General features: G+C 37.1%; 1 protein-coding gene across 4 annotated transcripts in view; it reads right to left on the bottom strand.

Moving 5' to 3' along the window:
- Positions 1-1,882: 1,882 nt before the first annotated feature.
- The window catches only part of LOC131075077 (uncharacterized), a 171,116-nt gene continuing 150,346 nt past the window's right edge, over positions 1,883-22,652 (bottom strand). The window contains exons 10-11 of one of the 4 annotated variants that reach the window (XM_058011883.2): positions 17,125-17,272; positions 1,883-2,614 (exon numbers count right to left, since the gene is read on the bottom strand). In XM_058011883.2, coding sequence (XP_057867866.2) covers positions 2,142-2,614; positions 17,125-17,272 — 621 coding nt within the window. In that variant the 3' untranslated portion in view covers positions 1,883-2,141. Of the gene's footprint in view, positions 2,615-7,812; positions 7,957-11,407; positions 11,936-17,124; positions 17,273-22,652 lie in introns of those variants that run through there. The other 3 variants (XM_058011886.2, XM_058011884.2, XM_058011885.2) reach the window with 3 other exon arrangements.

The raw sequence follows: 22,652 nt of genomic DNA on the forward strand, positions 1-22,652 counted from the left end.
CGTGCATCATCCACTGTCAACATCATAGTCACATATACAAAGAGCCCTTATTTCCTTAGAGTTTTTGACCACAAGGATTTCGATAATTAATTCCAAATCATTAGAAATGCTAAAGAGTGTGATGTAAGTAGTGACAAATGTAACCTAGTGCAAAACTACAAGTAAATGGCCTACAAAGATATTTGGTTGACTCCTCGCGTATATAGGCAAAATTGGTTGGATCAAACAAGTAAATAATACTAGAGATATGCAATATTTATTTGCAATAACCACATTTCACATGCACTACTCACGACCATATGCATCATACTTTATTCTCTTGGAAGTGATGTTTGAATTGTAAGATCCATTACAACTAATGGTGATGATAGCAAAGTAAAATCGCTCATCTAATTCTAAGTTAAAATGCAAGAAAACCATGAAAGAGGTGATAATGAGTGATTTTTTCAATTGATGTGAAATACATTGTCTATATGATTTCTCCACTCTTACAATCATCAAATATGAAAACATAATGCATTTAACTTCACGAAAGTGACTGAGTGCATTGATGGTATGCTTGGCCAAATGAATGTAGTTGTATAGAAGAAAAACCCCACATTATAGTTTTATTACGAACATATTCAACCAGAATTACCCCAATAGAGGATCTTGAAGTGAAAGTTGAGTTTATGAAAGCTTTTCAAAAGATGTATAATGTTGAGGATGCCACCACCATTTGTGTTAAGTGGACAAAACTTATCACAAAGATATCCAAAAAGGGTCAAGATAGGGAGACTGGTGCAAGAGAAACCGATTGTATGGTGGACTATGCATGGGCCTTATTTTTTACAACCATACTAACTGTTTGTCTATTGTCCGGAGTTTCTAGTTCTATTCCTAAGAGGAATTGGCCGTCTACATATCGTCCACTCTATTAAAAATAACAAGCTTACTAATAGGAGAATAGAGAAGCTTGTAGTTGTACATAGCCCCTTGCATCTTACTGAACACAACACACTTGCATACAAGGAATGAACAAACTCAATGAAATGCAAAGCTAAAGGAGCTAACACAGATTGATGCAACACAAACAAAATTGGTTGTTATTGGTTTGGGGAAACTTAACCTCAAGGAGTCCAATAGTTCAAGTGATGGGGATTTTAGCATAGACTTTGAAGATGAATGGAACCTCTGGGCCATTGGCCAATTGAATCTAAATTTTGAATGTTATCATAATTTTGAATATAATCTTTGATATTCTATATTCAACATTTTCATTGCTCAATGCAACGTATTTAGTTACTTTAGTGTTTCAAAGTTTCATTTGTTATTTCTAAATCCTTTTACTTTTTTAATAACTAATTTTTGAAATACTATATCTATTTGCACTGATATCCCTAAATCAGCCCTTGGCCCAACTATCCTTGTGACCCATCCCCCCATTCCAAGACTCTAAAACTATGGTTGGCACTAAATAATATCTTTGTGAAATGGTAGAAGCAGGCAATAATAACAGTAAATAATCAGTAAGAAGCCTTTTAACCAGTTTGATGTACTAGTATTTAATCATTACAGAATTTTGAACAGTGTTCACTGCTTATCATTAGCAGATAATACTAAACCCTACAGTATGTTATCTTAGCCGAAAACTGGAGTAGCTATGTTCTTTTCTAACATTGTACCTAGCATCCTAAAACTCCATTTATGTAGAAGTAGACATACATAATTGTTATTGACAGCCATTGCTTTTTTTACCATAATTTTTTTTGAAAAGATTTGTAGTCTATTTCCAGAGCTAAAGCCAAATCCAACCATGTTGGTAAGGTTTCTCATAAATCATTATGACTATAATTCTAAGACAAAACATATGCTTAAGTATCATGAAATAGACCAACAATAGTTGAGTAAAATATTTCATTCCATAAAATTTTGCTGTTTCCAACTATTTCATTGTATGTGACATTTGTGTGCCCCTTAATTTGGGGTGTTTCTAATACAGGAATGGAAAGTAACCAATATACAAGTGTGACTTTGGATAATGTATGAAATAATGAATACCTTGTGTACATACCCTTCCGGCTTAACAGTTCAGAGAGTTCGAGAGAGTTATTCTTTTATTCATACAACTAGAGAAGGTGATCATCCTCAGAGCATTCATGTCAAACAACACCACTCTCCTGAGTGGGTACACGATGCAGAACTTGAACAGCATCAGAGGAAGATGGTGGAAGGTCCAGTGGTGTCTCTGGTGAATACAAAACTGATGGTGACGTAGGAAAGTCAATATCCATGCAACATGACGAAAGGGCTACTGCTTTCATCTTATTTGACTTTGCAGCATCCAGAAGAGGGTCTGCAAGAAGAGCCTGGTTAAAACAAGAAACTGCCTTTTTCCATTGACCCTCTGCAATGTACAATAACCCAAGATTGTTGCATGCAAGTGCATAGCTAGGGCATATTTCCAGTGCTTTCGCAAATGCTTGATGTGCATCACCAAATCTTTTTTGTTGCCGATAAAGATTTCCTAAATTTGAAAGCACACTGTGTGCTTGTTCAGAAGCAGCAAGGGAAAGTGCCCTCTTGTATACATCTTCGGCCAAAGATGGATCTTCAGATAATTGTAATGTTACACCTACAGCCACAAACCACACTACCAAAAATATAATATTTGAAAAATGTGCCTACCAAATATTGAAAAACACCCAACTGTAGCTATTAAACTTCACACTGAAGATTAAAATTTTGTATTCATATTAAGAATTGAAAAAACTACATAAGACATCTGGAACTCTTGCTGATATAGGTGATCTTACAAAGTTATATGATGAAGTCGATAATATTAACAAGACGATAAAATACTTCCTAAAGCTAGGCAAGACAGCCTTTGCAAAAAAATAATTTAACTGGACAAGTGCCCTTCTGTATCTGTCAAAGTGGATTGACAACAGAACAAAGTACATAGCCAACATTTATCAAACCTAAACAACCCTCTTTGCTTTTCCTTCTTCCACGCCTACTGTCAATTACTAATCACTCCATATACAGATGGTAGAAATAGAAATTATCCATGTCTTATGCCATGGAAAGGACATAATTATAAAGATTGGAGCAAGATTTATGATTCAATGGATCCAATTTGGTACGTATTCCCAGAAACTGAGCTCAGTTGTATTTTGTAGCTAAAATTGTACCAATGGTAACCAACTTTCTTACTCTTTCACATCCCAAGGTTGAAATGTAGATATACTGTGACATCGTTCAACACTGTCCTTCCGGGCCTTCAATATGAAGTTAGATTCTTCATCTTTCTTCTTCCAAGATAATTGAAACATTTGCATTGCTCTATTTGTGTGACTACTCACCTGGATCTTACAATAATATTGTAGAGGTAAAGTAATTGGGGCCCATTTTAATAATGCCCAGAAACACGGGAATATTTACAATAGTTCAAATATTTTCTTTCGTTAACTCACGATTATGCTTGCTTTCTTAATTTACCATACCCCACAGTAAAACATCACTACAGCCGGAAACAACAAATGGAAAATAATGACATGCTCAGATACAAATATTTTCAAAATTTTAATACAGCTGGTCTGCAAGTTTATTCATTCAAATAATAGCAGATATGTAGATTGTAAAAATTGAAAGAATATAAAAGCTACGAATTATCATACAAAGATGATTTTATTATTTGCATTTGTTACGTACAAATATCAACAGAGGGTTATCACTAAAGGATATGACTTTAGTAATTTGCTTTCAGAACTAAATCATACTTCATTACATTTAAAAGTTCAGCAGTAACGATTATCAACACTAGTTGATGCTAATCTATAATAAAGAAAACATCAAGCAATCATCTTCTACCTCCAGCACAACCCTAATAAAAGAAACAGCTGGTCTCTCAATTGGCTACACTTGATCTTCAGAAGCAAAGTCATGAATCGGTCCTTGTCTATGTTGTTTTATATTGTTTAGTCATACCTGTACACATCAAATGAAGATGCTTGAACAAGAAGGAAGTAAGGGTTTGGATTGTTCAAAGGGGGTTTATTACCAGATTTCATCATCACCATATGGTAAGGATCAGAGGTTCACCATTCGTCACAAAATACATGTCAAGTTCAAGGATGAATAACACTGTATTTTCATGTCCTAAAGCATGTTCGATGTGTGCGTAAATATTGAAGTCAAGGAAACCTGCACGGGTAAAGATGAGTTTTTAATTTGAAACTGACAGCCCACAATATCAGGCATGGCAGTATGAGTGATAACTGAATTTCTTAAAAATATGTAAATCAATGTTTGAAGTGTCCCTTATAAGGTGAAAAGGATAAAATGTGCAAAAACATGCATGGAAGCTTCCATGCATGTGCTTGTAACAGTAAAACCAAAGTCAAACATGTTAATTCCTGTAGCGTCGGTCGTACAATTCCATAATTCCGATGCATGATAATTGATTACATGAAATCTGAATGTTAACATATATAATAATAGATAAACTATTATTATATACGTTAACATTAAATGATAGATAAATCAAATATGAGTTATGGTATTTGCTACCGATCGCACCATTTCATGTTAACGAGTTAACAAAGGCTATGATTAGCGATTCATGGTGAATCGCATTCCTTGCGATCAGTCAAGCAAGCGATCTGATCTTAGTGTTTGCTAAGTGTTGTGTTATTATGAGTGGTACGTAGGGAAGAGATGTGTCTTCCCACGTGGGAAGACATATCTCTTCACTAAGTACCCTCTTATTCTCATATATAACATTCATACGGTGAGGAGGAAAACAATACAGCAATCGATAAGTGTTGTGCATCCTTCCCTTCACACTGCAGCAGTTTGGATTTAATTTCAGATTATATCTTCATCTCTTCTATCTTCTTGATCAGCATAAGGAATACCTGAAACAATAATCATTAGAATTAGATTGTTGGAGTTAGAACTCTGAATTTTGATTGAAACTATATTGATCACAAAATTTGACTAATTCTAACATGGTATCAGAGCCAAGTTAAGGAAGATCAAATTAAATTCTGTAACGATCATATAGACTTTCACCCAGCTCTTAGTAGATCACATTCCTATAATCCTAATGGCAACCGGAATTAGGTTTGAAGATCGACTAGATGGAGCATCCAATTTTGTATCTTGGAAATTCAGGATCATGCTTGTTTTAAAAGAAAATAAAATTGACTCCTATGCCAAAAGTGAAATTCCTGAACCCTCTAATGATATGGAGCAAATTCAGTGGAGCAAGGACAGTGAGAAGGCTCTTAAGATAATTGTGGATTCAGTGAGAGATCACATTGTGCCAGTTATTTCAAAATATGAGACGACTTTTCAGATGTTCAAAGCCCTAGCTGACATTTATGAAATCAACAACACTAGCAAGGCTCTCACCTTGAAGAATCAACTACACCATATGGAGAGATAGTTACATCCTATTTCTCGAGGATCACTGAGCTTAGGGATCAAATATTGGACATCTAGTAGACAACAAAGATATTGCTATGATGGCCCTAAATGGACTTCCTACCTCATGGGAATCGTTCATTCAAGGAATCAGTGCTCGTTCTAAATTTCTTAAGTGTGATAGATTGAAAACCAATTGCATTCAAGAGGAATCTTAGCTTGTCACAAGAGGAGTAAAACAAAACAATGGTAATGAGGACATTCAAGTTCTAAATTCTAATTCCCACAAGAAAGGAAAGAAGAAGAACTTTAAGAGAAAGAGGGACAAAGGCTCAAATGGAAAGGGGTCTTCAAAGAAGAAGAGACATTTCTCTTGGGATTAGGGTTTTCCAAGAATGAAGCAGATTCCTATTCTTTATGTTGATGATCTACTAATCTCAGGAGAGGATCATTGTATTTCTCGGTGTAAGAAAGAATTAGCCTCTAAGTTTGATATGAAGGATTTAGGAGTTCTTCACTACTTTCTTGGATTGGAAGTTTGGCAGCAGGCAAATGGTATAATCCTTAATCAAGGAAAATACACCATTGATATACTCAAGAGATTTGGAATGATGGATTGTAGATCCATGACCACACCTATGGAGACAAATTTGCACAAGCTATAGGAAGCAGTTGCAGAATCAGAGTTTGCAGATCCTACCCTCTACAGACAAATTATTGGATCTCTGATGTATTTGGTAAACACAAGACCTGATATATGTTATGCTGTTACTACACTAAGTCAGTTAATGTGTGAACCTAGGGGAATACATCTTGTTGCTGCAAAGCATATTCTGAGATATCTCTGAGGAACTATTGGTTTTGGTCTAATATATAAACATGTAGACCTTGACCTACATGGATTCACTGATTTTGATTGGGCTGGAAGCGTAGTTGACAAGAAAAGCACATCAAGATGTTGCTTCAGTTTAGGATCAACAATGATCTCATGGATATGTAGAAAACAGTCTTCAGTTGCTTAGAGTTCTACGAAAGCTGAATACATTGCAGCCTCCATGGGAGCAAGAGAAGTAGCATGGCTCCGGAAATTGCTTGTAGGACTGTTTGGTCAACTCTTAAATCCTACTATCATCTATTGCGACAATCAGAGTTGCATCAAGCTTTCAATGAATCTAGCATTTCATTACAGGTCTAAACACATTGAGATTCATTATCACTATGTTCGAGATATGGTGGAAAGGAATGTGATCCGATTGGATTATATTAATATAGGTGATCAGATTGCAGACATTCTTACCAAACCTCTCTCCAGGATCAAGATTGAACACTTTAGAGATAAACTTGGTATGGTTGAAAATGTAATTTAATTTTGAGATAGAGTCTCATTTATTTTGATATACTAATATATTTAAGATTTTCAATGTGTAAACTCTTTTATTTGTCATGTGTGTGACTCCATGACTTCATGGGCCCCCTGTGAACATTATTGAAGGGTGACGACTTTTCAATAATGAACACTTGTATCAAATTAATATTGTAAGGTGACGACTTTACAATTATCAATTTATCTATCTTGATGGATATCATGTGACTTGATATCTGTGGACATGTCATGATAGTATATATCTCTGAGACATTATGGTAGATATCAATTGGATATCATTAAATAAACCATAATTATGATAGAGATCTTCATGGTGAATATTATGGACATAATATTCGTGGACATGCCATGAATCGTTATCAGTATGGTAGGCATCATGTGACTTGATGCCAGTGCACATACCTTATTTGATAGCTATGAGTTATGGTGAGTATCATGAGACTTGATATTCATTGTTGAACCATATCTCTGAATATCACTATGGTGTGATATCTCTTCCCTTTCACAATCAATGGATGATTTGTGATGTTTTCTCTAACATGAAATTTGCCCTCCCTAGCTAAGAGGGAGTGTTAATTCTTGTAGCGTCGGTCGTACAATTCCATAATTCCGATGCATGATAATTGATTACATGAAATCTGAATGTTAACATATATAATAATAGATAAACTATTATTATATACGTTAACATTAAATGATAGATAAATCAAATATGAGTTATGGTATTTGCTACCGATCGCACCATTTTATGTTAACGAGTTAACAAAGGCTGTGATTAGCGATTCATGGTAAATCGCATTCCTTGCGATCAGTCAAGCAAGCGATCTGATCTTAGTGTTTGCTAAGTGTTGTGTTATCATGAGTGGTACGTAGGGAAGAGATATGTCTTCCCAGTCAAGCAAGCGATCTGTTCTTAGTGTTTGCGAAGTGTTGTGTTATCATGAGTGGTACGTAGGGAAGAGATGTGTCTTCCCACGTGGGAAGACATATCTCTTCACTACGTACCCTCTTATTCACATATATAACATTCATACGGTGAGGTGGAAAAACAATACAGCAATCGATAAGTGTTGGGCATCCTTCCCTTCACACTGCAGCAGTTTGGATTTGATTTCAGATTATATCTTCATCTCTTCTATCTTCTTGATCAGCATAAGGAATACCTGAAACAATAATCATTAGAATTAGATTGTTGGAGTTACAACTCTGAATTTTGATTGAAACTATATTGATCACAAAATTTGACTAAATTTAACAAAACATAGCAATTTCATGACCTAGTGTGCACCTATGGGTGCAAATATGAGAATCCGAAAGTCAAAAAATGAATCTGTGCTAAGACCACGTGCGTGTTCATATGAAGGATAATTGAAAAATAAAAGGACATGTCTGTATGCTATAAATGGCACACTTCTAATCATCACAATGATTAGCAAATCTTTGAGAACACTAGATGGCTACCATTTTTGGAAAAGTTCAAGTAATCAAATATTGGCACTGCTATAGAGTTGAGTCCCTCCAAAACTATGTCACCATAGTATGAGGTATGACAATGACCCTCTCTAAAGAATTTATATCCAGGGCAACAGGTCTTTCAATGGAAGGCAGCCATTGTAATTAACTGAAAAACACATATAGTATAGAGTAATTGAGGAGAGAATTCTACATGGAAGGAGAAAAATCAACATATACAACAAGAGGAGTTCCCTAGTTAAGCTTGCCTTAGCCATGGCCAGATGTAGCACTCATTGTGCAAAAATATGTTACCTGCGACGAGAGGCACAGTTACATGTTCTGATATCACTTCAAACCTATGTCGTTTGTATCATGGCAAGCATATTAATATGCTGTTTTTCTTGTTAAATATGTTGACTGATATGGCCAGTGAAGTTCCTAGTGGAAGTCCACACCTATTAGCACATCATGGCCTTCGTCTTTAATCACTCAAATGTTATGTGTTTTATGCCTTTAAGATTTTAGAAAAACCCTTGGCCTTGATCTTTAATAACTCACATGTTATGTTTTCATAGTGACTTGTAATAGCTGGTTAATGCTCTTTTAAGTCATAACCTATGGGTTATTTCGTCATGCAAATGACCGGACCCTCGCCTAATACATTGTCATTTACCCAGTTGGTCCCTTTTCCTAAGTTTTGTTTTGAAATAGTTTGTCTTTCGCATGTGGTTCATGACCCACAAATGGCCCTATTTCCCTAGTTGTTAAAGTGTTTACGTGCTAAATAAAGTGCTTTAAGTTATAAGGCTCCCCGTGTCCCCACGAAGGTTAGCCCAAGCAATGTTGAACCCTTGCGGGCGGACGAGCTAAGCCCTAGGTGACCATAGCTTGAATGCTTTCTTTGAGTCTTTCATGTTCCTGCGTCCCCGCAGGGGCTAAGTTATTAACCCCTTAGCCATTACAGGCTAGCGAGGGAATCAATTGGGCAGTCAATGTTAAAAGTAGTGATGCTTCCCGCATCCCCGCAGCAGTTAGTATGTTAGTGGTGAAGACCCCGCATGATTGCGGGATAATGGAGAAGTAACAACACAATTAGTCCGAACAGTTATCCCGTGTGCCCGCAGGTCAGCCAAGTGGGAATGAATTCAAAGCGTGGGTGAGCAAGGATGTGCCATGTGTTTCATGGGCCCGGTGCAAAGTGTAAAGGGATTCGAACTCCACGCTCCCACAAGGAGAATGACATGAATGCCAAATGAGAATGTGGGATAGTGGGAGAAGGACACGCGTTAAGTGGGTCTGGGCGAAATGCAGGAAAGAAGACCCCGTGTCCCTTCAAGAAAATCAAGGTGGAGCCCACACAGCCTACGGGCTTGAGGGAAACAAAGAAAGCAATGACATGCCGCCAAGTTGGAAAATGAAGGTGATGTGGCGAGTCAAAAGGTGTTGACACAATCGTGGTTGTCAGTCTAAATATAATCAACGGCCCAGATTTTAAAAACTGCATAGCTACCTTATTAAAGAGTTGTTCACATGCTTTAAAAATTAAAGAAGACAAGACTATGGTAGATGCGCACTCATGCAAATAAATGCAAAATTTGAGTTATGATTTTCATTATTTCTACATCCAAGTGTTGAATTCAAGAGGCTCTACATTCGTGAAGGCGATTCTCTGCATCTTCTAGGGTTTTCAGCAAGCGAGAAATCAGTAAGTGCTATGTCCTTCTTTGTAGGTGATATAAGGTGAAAATGCTGTTTTCTCTGCGATAATTATAAATTGAGATCACTACATTAGTAAAATTACAAACCCTAGTCAATTTTATCTAGCAAAATGAGTAAGAGTAGTCATGCTCCCGACCCTAGTGAAAAGAAGATACTCTTGAACAGTTGAACCAATATATTCTAGATATCTTGCCAGATTCAAAAGGTGAGGGAAACAAGTTGTTTGCAAATTCTTGTGCTAACTACAGTGATGTCATGATTCCAATGTCTGGGTGGTAGTTATTCAAATATTTTTATGGAAACAGAGATAAAGATGTCCCAATATCAAACCCCTAGACGTATGACTTAGGCAAGTTAATTGTTCCAAATGTGTTTCTAGATGTGGAAATACTTAGGGTTATGGCGAAGTTGTGTGATCCTATTCTCAAGGTTATTAGGAAGAAGGATGGTTCATTGTTGGTAGATGTGGACAAATCAACAATCATAGACACCTTTATGCTAAATAGATAGGCCCTAACAAAGATTGACTTTGATAAACTCAAAGAAGACTACAAGAGGCACTGGAAAACTTTAGGAAATGATGAAATCCCAACGTACATGAAGAAAGGGTGGAATAATAGGAGAATGGCTATCCCTTTCAATGAAGAAGAACCCTTTCAGGTTGATAACTTTGAGAGATATTTTATCAAAACCTAATATGCATTGTGCCAAGTTTTAAGGTGGGACAGTAAGGAGAGGGTGCATGTTGAATTGATGTGTATGGCTATGAGAATTCAGAATCTTGAAGTAAATATTGAGTTTGACTTTGCTTCACATATCTACAAGGAGTTGCATGAGGGATTCCTGAGGATAAGCAAGAATGATAGGGAAATCGCCTTCAAGCACTACTCCCTTCTATGCCATATGATTTTATATTAGAATAGATCTATCTGGGATGAAAAGATAAAGTTGCAGATGGTTGACAAACAGAAGAAGAGACAATTAGTGCAATGTTGGACATATGTGTGAGATAATAAGTGCCCAAATGCAGACTTTGTGACATCACAACTGTTTTGTGATGAAGATAATGAATTGGTCAGATTGTTCCCAAAGAGGTTGCCCCCTAAATTACAGTGTTGTTGAGACCATAGTTACAAGACTCGAACTTGGCTGATTTTTGACTCGGACTCGACACCCTAACTCGGCAAAAACTCGGCCAAGACTTGGCAAATTGAAAAACCCAAGAAATTCAAAGATTTTTTAAGGATTTAAAACCTGTTTCATGCATCCTTTAATAACCCAAGAAATTCAAAGATTTTTAAGGATTTAAAACCTGTTTCATGCATCCTTTAATAAATAAACCTTAAAGACACAATAATCTCATCAAATAGAAGCTACTTTGAACACATACACAAGTTTACATTCATCACATAAGTATAAACGCAAATTTTAGCCTTGACCTGAAAGAAATAAGCTAAACTAAATAACACATTAGAAATACAAATAGTGTCAAATGTCTACAAAATTCATGGAATATGAAATCCATGTCATCAAATGTTCGAAACATATATCAACATAAAAGCTAGAGCCTAGAAGTCTAAGGCTCAGAGGAGCCAATATCATTGATCACTCAACCCTGCAACCGTCCTACGTGTGCGCCTAAGATAGGTCCTGCAGCCATGATCTCTGCCTGTGTCTCAGCCTTTACCTATACTCAGCTAGCTACAACAGTGACTAAGGAAAACATATTTCCCTTGATAGTGACTAATCTAGTAGTATCTCAATCTACAAATCTGTTTCAACTTTCAAGTACTTAGATGGTGCTTGTTTTCCATTTGGAGGTGCATTATAGTCCTATCGCTGCCTTCGAAGGGGTTGTTTCATGCCAAAAAGGTGCTACATTGTTGCTGTTACTGACTGTCCACAAATTTGAGTTTTCATCAGGTCCGCAACATTCAAATAAGCTGCTCAATCGACATATTTTGGTGCCTTTAAAATTATTAAACAGTTGTTAAGTCATTTCATATTGTTATCTTCAAGTTTAGCAATGACAATGCTCCAAAAGTAATGTAAAAAAGCATTATGAATGAATGTGAAAACACTGTTCAAACTTATCAGCAAATAAACTTAATCAACGTTGTCAAGAAAACTCTTTCTATTTGGCAAAATCTTTCAAAAAAAAATAATCAAGGGTTTACACTACAATTTACCAAGAAAATATCAAATATTTTGTAACTATTCATTCTCTTCCAACTAATCCAAGAAAAATGACTTTTTAGGGCAAAAGAGAAAACATATGCACCTTTATTGCACTTAAAACTAAGACTTTTTTTAAAAAAAATTGCTTTTTGTCATGTGTCGGCACAGCAAAGTCCAGGGCTCGGGACTCACATCGGAATCCAAGGTCCTCTGGCCTCGGCAAAGGAGACCCGCTTCAGGACTCGCCGAGCCTGTTCAGGCTCTGCAAGTCCTGTAACTATGGTTGAGACCAATGGAGAGGAGACCTCATAAAGGTCACACACAATTTTGGTGATTGCTTTATCTACTCTAATTATACTATTTTAGACTTTAGGGTTGCCCACAAGCACCCCATATTTTGCTAAGATTTGTTCCCCCTAGTCTTGCATTTTTATAGTTTATGTGGCAGATTATGTGGATTGAAAAAGACTGGATGGACAGGCAAAGGAAGGGCACCTTTTTGCCCTGTTGCACCAATTTTTTTTATTTTTCTATTGGGCCTGAGGTTCTAGAAGAATTTCATAATCATTTGAGGAGTAGATATGACCTAAAGAAAGGTGTCTTGAGAGCATTTGATCCTAAGGGTTATGCTCATTGGTTGAAAAAAGAGCATTTGAAAAGAATAAGCTACCAACATGAAGTATATCATGAAGAAGATGTAATAAGGAATTGCCACAACATGGGATAAGTTGTGCAGAGAAGAAAGAACTGGGCAATTCTAATGAAAAAGGAGAAAGAAAGGAAGGAGTTGGATCCAAGTTTCCCTAGTTATTATGCAGATGAGAAGGATCCATCAAGAGGATCAACCTTATTATTGATAATTTTGAGAAATTGTATGGTGAGTCCCCCATGGAGAAAGCAAGACCAACTCTTGTGCCACCAAAATTGCAAGCAATCAAAGCAAAAAGGTATTAGAATTGTTGAGCCTGATGCTCAATCTGCACATGTTTCACCTCCTAGCCCACCACAACAGCAATATTCTGAAGAAACAAAAAATTGATGATTAGCCTTCCCTTGTGGAGTATTCTGTGACAAAAGAAAGGGTGGGAGATACTAAGGAGGTAGTAGAGAGTATGTGTCAACTCAGTGCAGAAGAGCAGGTGGATCAACCTCTAAGATCACCTCCAAGAGATGACAATACAACCCGGTGCATAAAGACAGAGCAGAAATGCATGGGCCCACTCCTGTAGAGCAAATAGATGATGAGAGAGTGGCTGCTTCTACCCAATTCATGGCAGATGATGATTTCATCAAGTCTCTTGAGTTTTAAGGTTTTTGGATTAAAATGAAATTGAAGAAGTGTCAAGAGAAGGTGGCAATAAATTAGGAGAAGAAGAATCAAAGCATGATGAAATAGTTGCCAATATTTTCAAGGAGATGAATTTTGATGAAATAGATGTAAGTCCTAATGAGGCCAGAAAGATGGTACAAGACAGTGGCATGCTATTGATCCCAAATTGGGATTTGCAACAATTTTTTCTTCTTGATTAGATAAGAAGTCAGGATGATGTTGTCTTTGTTGTAGAATTTGATACAGAGCAGGGTGTTAGGGGATCAGGGTACAACCCTAAGATTGAAACACTTGCTTACTAGGCAAATTCCCCAAGGACCGACAAGCCCCAACTACTACAAGTTATTCAAGTGATAAGGGCAAATGCAATGATAAGGACACTAAAAGACACATCTGCATTGGAGGCATCAACTATGACTCTTCGTGCAGCTATGCTCAGTCAGGCCGCTGCAAGGAATTTACAAGAAGTGGAGAAGTATAAGAAAGAGCAAGTTGAGATTAAAGAAGCTTATAATAAGTTGTACATGGAGAATCTTAGATTAAGAAAGAGTGCAGTATCAAGTGAGGCTCCACTTCCTTCAAACATTGTTATATATCACCCTTCTACTGCTATTACCCCATTGACCACCATGTTCATAGCTGCTCAAGTACATGCTATGAAAGAGAATAGGGTAAGGAGAATGGAAGAATTAAAAGAAGCTTTGGTGAAAGTGAGGACAAGCACTAAAGAGCAGATTATAACAGTCTTGCAAAAGATCCTCCGATATAGATTGAAAAAGAGATAAATAATTTGGAAGTTGTCTATGGCAGCTATCAGGTTTTGTTGCAAGCACTGGATCAATGCAAATTGAATGCTCCCATTCTCAAACCTATGTATGAAAGGTGGCAACCCAAGCATCATGACTTATCAACATTGTGTATAGTCACACAGCAGAATCCAACTGCTCCACCGAGTCTAAAGCCAGCAGAAAACATGGTAAAGATGGTTGTTGATGAATTTCTCTTCATACTAGGAGCAGAGCAGAGAATAAGATCCAAAATTTAGTTCTTCCATACCTTCCAACATTGGTCAGTGCCCAAAATCTTGGATAAGTATTCACAAATGAAGACCCTGGAAGATTGGAAGGAAGAATTCTGCCAAATTCTGCCTATGGTTCTGCTGCAACTACATGATGGAAATCAAGTGAATGTACAAATTTTCAACTTCACTCTGGACAGAATAATTGTAGTTGAAACAAGACATGCAAAGTTTATTGTTGAGGCCAGGCATGTGCTAGATAATAGGTGAAGAGATTATTTGGCACATATTCAATAGCTTCAGGATTACAAGTGGCCAAATGATTATATTATTTTCCAATGGCAACAAAAATATTGCACCCCTTCAGATGAATAATGGAGCATAAAGTAAAATGCATCTTGGAAATATGTAGAACCTTGACAGACTGGTGAGTCACGGGAATCTACCATTATGAAAAGGAAAATGAAGTATATCCAAGTTGTATTTTAATTTAATATCAGATTTCAGTGTCTTAGTCATTTCAACCATTCCTTTGAAACTTGTCAGTTTCTTTCCTGTTTGTCAATTTGTTCCAAGCCAACCATTTCATGTGCAAGCTACATCAACATTGGACTTTCAAGAAGTTTCAAGCTCTCCAAGTTTTCCCTCCAGCATAAATGGTTTTTGTCTCTTGTGCTAATAAAGATGCCTTCGGCATATCCGGCAGTTTTGAAAGGATGTCAAATGAAAATATGGCACATGTAAATGGCTCGAAGCTTTGTATGCTCCCTTGCAATTATAGAAGGGAATTCAAGGCCATAGTCACGGGTTTTGAGTCTTTGTTTTTGGGTGGGTGGATAAAGTGTCGAGCTAAGAGTAATAGAAGAGCTGCAGAAAATGTATATGTTTATGTAGCAGTCTCAATCATTTTTTAAAAGATAATGAAAACGTTGCAGAGTCGTCTCCAAATTGTATTCTCAATTTTCATATGGATCAAATATATCAAGCATATTTTGATTTGTCATTACAATTTCATTGTGATTGTGTGATGTGTGTATGGGTTTCTTTTAATAAAAGAATTAAATTCTATTTGCACATTACTGTAAGTTTGAGGGTATAATTGAGATCAATGAGTAGAATTCTGTGATAATATGGGTGGATTCATTTGTGTAAGACATAAATGATTAGATCCAAAATGATTTGATTTAATATTTGTATTTATATGTATTCATGATCTAAAGCTTGACTCTTTACCCTTGGATTTAGGCACCAATCTGTTGCACAATTAACTTGGGATTCAAAAACAATTTAATATGATTAACTCCTTTTAATTTCTTGTTATTAGGTGTAGGTTTAGAATAGGAATTTGTTCTCAATTATGCAGCTAATGATAAATAACCAGGAATAGAGCCAATTCAGGGTTGAATTATGTATCCATGATTGAAATCCATTAAGAACTATCTGCTTAATTACAATATTTGTTAATATTTGTATAAAATCTTTAAATATTGTAAAAGGTGACCCCCCCTTGGTCTAGCAGAGCTAGAAGTGCATGAGATTTCAATCCTTTGATTGAATCTCATTCATTGGCCACTGACCCAAAGATCTATTGATTGAATTTGGTTCCCTCATAGGAATTTTTGGAAAATCAGTTGGAACCACCAACACATAGCATGTTACATATGAGGAGCTGAGTTGCAGACTCAAACTCAATGATTACTTGCCACAAGTTCAAGCCTGCAATTCACTGAAACCCACCCATAGATAAAAGGGTGAGTTACTTGGCCCAGTTTTGCTCTGCAGCTCACAAGTATTCATTAGCTACCTGAGTTTCTCTCAAGTTTTTGATCAATGGTATGAGATATCAACAATGGATAAAGAAGCTTTGAAGCAGCTGGATGACAAACACGGATCAAGGGTTCTATGGCTGCAACAAGAGGGTAAAGCTGCAACCTAAAACAGCTCGTCCAGAAATCAGTATTGGCTGCAAAATATTCACAAACTTTTCTCTGCCTAGGGTCTGATAAAAATAAATTCTTTAATAGTTCTGCTGCTCTGCATGACATTCTGATATATGAGTGCAAGGAAGGGTGCGAAGGTTCAAGAAATGTTGTTAATCAAATCAAAACTGGGATTAGTCCCATAATGTACAAAAACATTTCCCTAAAATTTGAAGTTCTTTTTGCATAGGCCTTCCAAGAGATATTGTAATGCCTTCAGTTTATTAACTTGAATAGATTCAGGATTGAAAAAATACAAATATTGAACTAAGACTCATTGTGCAACCAATATTGTTTAATCAGAGATACATAATGTTCTGCAATAATTTGTTTAGGCAAAACATTAATTAATACATCAGAATTGGCAAATCCCATGAGATCAAATCTTTTTGTCTTTTCCTGTTCACATACTAATGACTTAAACACTGTCTCAAATGTATATAGCTTAAAACCTAGTTTTTCAATTCAACTTTCCATCTCATATTGTCTTTGAAAAACACAATTTTCTAATTGTATAAATGGCTTCAACATTAGCAACACTTAAACTATTTATGAGACTTACCAGAAAAATGCTAGATGAAGCTAGTTGTATATGACTTAGGAGTAAGAATGCAACAAATTATTTTGTTCCTAAGAATATAATAATCATTACCTAAATTTGACCATGCAAAGCTGCAATTTTTTAGACAAGCTATCGCAGTTTTCAGGTAACTTTCAGCTTTGTTAAACTGCAGTGTACGGAGAGTGTGCAATCCCAATTGATGCCATTGAACAGAATCAGCAGGATCCTCCTCAATTGCCTGCCAATAAAATGATGATCTGAAATAAGCTTTCTTTACTGATTGCTTCTTAAAACGGCATTGCACCTCTGATAATAAGACATGAGTAAAATTTCTCCAGATCCAGATTACAAAGTATTCTAAAGGAAGGCCTTTATAGCTTATAAAAATGTTACAATTTTGTAGTCAAACAGAATAATTTGTAAATTTTGAAGAAAAAACTCATAGTTAGGCATAAACAATGGAAATGTCTTACATCAGCTTATGAGGTTAAATTCCTTATATTTGTGTAATGAAAACAATAACATAGGAATAAAAAAGCATTTCATCTATCCACACAGATTCTTGTAAAAATCAAGTCTACAATACCCAACATTTGCGTACATGACTAAAACCATGAATTTAGATACAACATCAGGCAAGGTATGAGTGTATGGCTAGGTAAGGTAGTCTTCATTGTCATCAAACCATGTAATCACTGACATGCTAAACAATTAAAGCCTAAAGTTACAAATATTAAATCAATTAAAAAAATTAGGTTCATTCCAAAAAACTTCAAATGCATAAAAAGCATCTGAAACGAAAATTGTTTATTTATTTCCCACTACAAAATGTAAACATACTCTAATCGAAAGCACTAAAACTTAGTGTTGACGCGGCTAAAGTCGGATTATCAACTCTCTCTGGTCAACACAGAATAGAATGTTGAGTATCCTATCCTCTCTTGAATAAAGAAATCCCTAATGCTGCTCTAGATGATCAAAGAGGACAACCTCAAGGTTCCAAATGTTAGGTCTTGAATGCGGGCTAACTCAGTGGTTGATGTGCTTTGTTGGTAACACAAGGGGACTTACGTTTACAACAAGTTAGCCTGCATCTGATGATGCTGCGATTCTCAGATCGAGAAATTAAAAAAAAGGGAAGGATTTAGGGATCCTAAGGACAGTGATGATAATAGTTAATGCAACAGGTAGACAGATTTCCATAAACCAATTCTTGTTTCGCCAGAAACACCCTCACAACTCAACAAGAACAGTGCAAGCTCCTAGGAGATTAAAGGTTTTCAGACTATGGACAATCTTCCAGGCACCCAATTCCGGCACAGCCTGAAATAAATACCAACGGTTGAACTAAGCACGGTTCTAGGTTAAGACTAACCATACACGGTGACCTACAATCAACGAGTCCCCAATGGTATGAACCATAAATACATCAAATACCCCCCACATTTCACCATCAGAATAATTGAACTCGAATTAACTAGCTGAAAAGAAACCATGCAAACAGACGAAAAACAAAGATAACAAACAACATATTCAATGTTCATATACTGATTTCAACTGCCATTACAGCAATTTTCTACAGGATGTCCTATTTTATTCCTAATAATCTAACCTCTGAGAGTCTAACAAATTCTAACTTCTAGCTGTCTAACCCTTTACAAAGAGAGGCATTTGCCTTTTATAGGCTTTGCAATTTGAATGAAAGGCCAGGATTGAATGCATCCAATAGCTGCAATCTGCCTTCTAGAAGCCTGGCAGCTTTAACCCATGCCCATTAACTTTCAGTTGTCCTCCCAACCACCTCCTCAGCTACCGACCACTATTTGCCATCAATTCGATCAATCAGGTAGTTGAGGAATAACTGACCTATGTACCCCCTTGCCTTAAATACATTAAACGGGGCCCACATGTAGTCATTTACATTAGAACAATTCAGTTTTACAAGCAAACTGATTTTTTGATATTCTTTGTTGTGCAATTTGAGTGGTTTTTGAGTGTGCATATATTTGTATCATTCTATGTATACCACTGCTCTCCAAAGACTTGAAATATCATCTCCTTGGTCCTTTTGCGTTGTGGTTGCCTCTACCCCGCAACATGTTCTTCATTGACACCGCCTTGTGTAGTCTTTGTGTGTCATCATCTTGCCAAAAACAGATATAAATTAGTATATGAGGCATGAGAGGGGTTGCACGGGTCCGTTGTCTACCAAGCCCAAGGAATGGTTGCTTCTAACCTCCCTACCAAACTTGGCGGCCCATGTTGCTTGCCCTTCAAGCCCTTTACCTATACACAACATTTTGCGAGTTTAGCATGGAGAGTGCAAGTTGGTTCCTTGACTCCAAGAGTCCTTATGACCACTTGTGAGCCCCTCGTCACCACTGGATTATACCTCAAACCTCTTCCCACAAGATGCAGCAAACAGATTGAACCACTTCTTCAAGTACATCGATCTCATATGGAATATAACAACTTATAAATGTACATGTATATTCCTCTTATTTAAGTTGGACTAATTAACGTAGTTTTCTATACTAACATTATTGTTATGCTCTCATACTTCTATTTTTATTATATATAATAACTGTTATCATGTAAAATTCTGCTCCTATTCTGACTTATAAATTGTGATTAATTCTTCCATAATTCTGCTTAATTAATATGTTACAGCTTAACTTTATTTCTCATTAATTATTAGCTTATAAATCGTCAATAATGAATTGCTTAAATTATTAAATAATGCCACATACCTGGCCGTATACTGTTTGCGACTATAAATCTATTTCACTGAATGTTTGAGAGCCATTGCTGCCCCTTTCTTGTAGTTGGAACGATCGTCTTATATACTATTCAATGGCAATGAAAGTCATGTTGCAAAGATATGACTCTTGGCTGTTCATAACCACCACTTTCCTTGCACCCTTTCACATCTATCAGCCACCAATTATTCTCTTAATTAATTCGCTGTCACATGATAATAAACCGTGCATTCCAAGTATCGGTTAGATTACAAATTAATCGGTATTATCATTAACATTATTTGCGGTTGGGTGTTTGTCTTAAACAGTAATTTTGATCTCTACATATATTTATTTTATGCGCCCTTGGGTTTGCTAATGCATATTCTCATTTCACAAATCATAAATATATTATCATAGAATTCAGACTGTTGTGCGAGTGATTGTAACCTTGCTTGTATTATTATTCTTCTTGCTGATCCATATTATTCCAAACGTAATATTACATCCTTTTTCCCTTATATCTCTCAATGTGAAGGATAGGTCACACCTTTTCATCATGTATGCCCTTTGGAAAGAGACACATCCTTTCACCATTAGCACCCTTTGAAAGAATGCAACTCTTCACTATTTCTGCCCTTTGAAAGGGACACAACTCTTTACTATCAGATCTGCACTTCTGATTCCCAAATTATTCACTCTAGGAACCCTGCCGGTTCTAACTCCCCTGAATTTTTGGATTTTTCAAGGGTTTTGAACAATTTTGAATAAAAAATAACAAGTGCACCAAGCAAGGAATTGCTCATAAAATTGAATAGATACCAAATATAGGGCAATTGAATCTATATTATGAATTAGATAACTGCTACAAATGAAACTAATACATAAAACATACCCATAGGTCCTCAGCTTATTTTAAATAAAGAATTCTGGAGTTTGTCGGCCAGAACTGGGAAACTGACCAAAATAGGTGTACAAGTCCAAGAAATTATTTCTTCAAGCCAGAAAAGTGATGGAATACCTTGTATGTGCTAGGCGTTGGAAATTGTGCAACCAAAATGCAAGAAGCAAGGCGTTTCAGCCCTCCAGGACAAAACGTGCCTTTCTTGGACCCCACGTGCCAAACCTAAATTGTACGGCCAGCAACTGGAAATTGTACAACTGCTTATTGAAATGAAGTATGCTGCTAAAAGGGGCGTCCAACCTGATTTGCCCTTTCCTTATTGAAAAATCTGCAAGATCTGGATAAAATAATTGTTGCTGTAAATAAATATTCATTTTGGATATTATTACACTTACTTAAGTTAACTTAGGATAATGCATCTCTTCGTAGTTTGGATTTGAGACACTTAGGGAAGTGTGCACATAGGGATAGAGTTTGTAGGAGAAATTCCACCTTTTGTGGTCTTATTTTGCTGTTACACTCCACATTCGGTGGGTCATCCACCTCTTGTGGAATATTATATTATTTCTCCTACCTACCCCTAGTATTTCTTACCTACCCTTGTTTCTCATTGAGCCACATGTCATATTTGTGTGCTCATACATCCATATGGCCTTGCCTATATAAGCAGGCCTCTATTCATTGTATTGGTTAATCCAGTTGATCATTTTGCATATTGATGAGAATACAGTTTGTTCTTGTCATTCTATTGTCTCTTTTATGCTTTTCATTGTGCCCTTGATCTTGGCAAAATCCTACATGGTATCAGAGCTATTGGAGCTTCATTGATCAGTTTTTGGAGACATCATGGAAGGCTTCTATTTTCGGATTTGGGGATCTTCATTTTTTGGGGGCGTCATACAGCGATTTGGACATCACCGTTGAATCCGAGAGGCCGTTTCCATAAATTTCAACTATAAAGTCGACCTATTTTGGTGAGAAAAAATTTTTCCCCATTTTGGCTATTATCGTACGGATTTCGAAATTTTTTTATTTATTTTTCGGAAAAAAAAATTTTCATATTTTCTGAAAAAAATTTCGAAAAATCAAAAAAGTGCTTTTTGGGGGGTCCGCAGACCCCCCCCGTGATTCCCGTACTTGCAGGTCTACGCAAAACTGCCACTATACCTGCACCGGCGGTACTTTTTTCGGGCGGCCTCTGTCACCGCCGCCGCCGTAGAGTTTCCTCGTGCCGCCGAGTCCTGGGAACCTCCTGCCGCCGCCGAAGAGCTCCCGCCACCGGCTTCCCTCCCGCCGGCCGCTTTACCTTCCGCCGCCGCCGACGCCGCCTCCGGCCATCTACCTCCCGCCGACCAGGACCCAGCCACCGCCGCCGGCAACCTTGGCTCCCGGCCCACCGCTGGCCCCCTCGGCTCAGGCCGCTCCCTACTCTCCGGCGACCACCAAAACTGACGGCCCCGCGTCCGCCACGTGGCAGGCGGCCACTTGCCCGCGGTCGACCTCCGTACACACAGTCACCGTGCCACGTCATCCGTACGGCCTGCACAGTCATCTGCCACATCAGCATATGTCCATACAGTACGGACGCCCAGTTAGCAGGGAGGCGAAGTTTTTGCGAAGGTCATACGGCCGTCAAATTTAAGACAGTGAATTGCTGATGTCAGCGCCACATCAGCAGCTTTTTGAAATTTTTTGACCCCCTCTCCATTGAGCTTTTCAGTTTTGCAGTCCAACTTTGAAAGGCCATATCTTGCTCATTTTTGCTCCGTTTTTGGTGCAATTTTTTTTGAAATGGGCTAAAATTTCGTGATCTTTGCAGTGGTGTGGTTATTTTCTAATTTTGGTGCACAGGTTTTTCGGAATTTTCGGATTCTCTCAGCTGTACCTATCCAATCCTTAATTCTGCAACTTCAAAGGCCTCGTTTGAGCTCATACGACCTCCTTTTCAAGTGCCGTTTTTTTTGAAAGTGCATGTT

The sequence above is a fragment of the Cryptomeria japonica genome, chromosome 3 (assembly GCF_030272615.1).
Source record: "Cryptomeria japonica chromosome 3, Sugi_1.0, whole genome shotgun sequence".
Classification (NCBI taxonomy): Eukaryota; Viridiplantae; Streptophyta; class Pinopsida; order Cupressales; family Cupressaceae; genus Cryptomeria; species Cryptomeria japonica.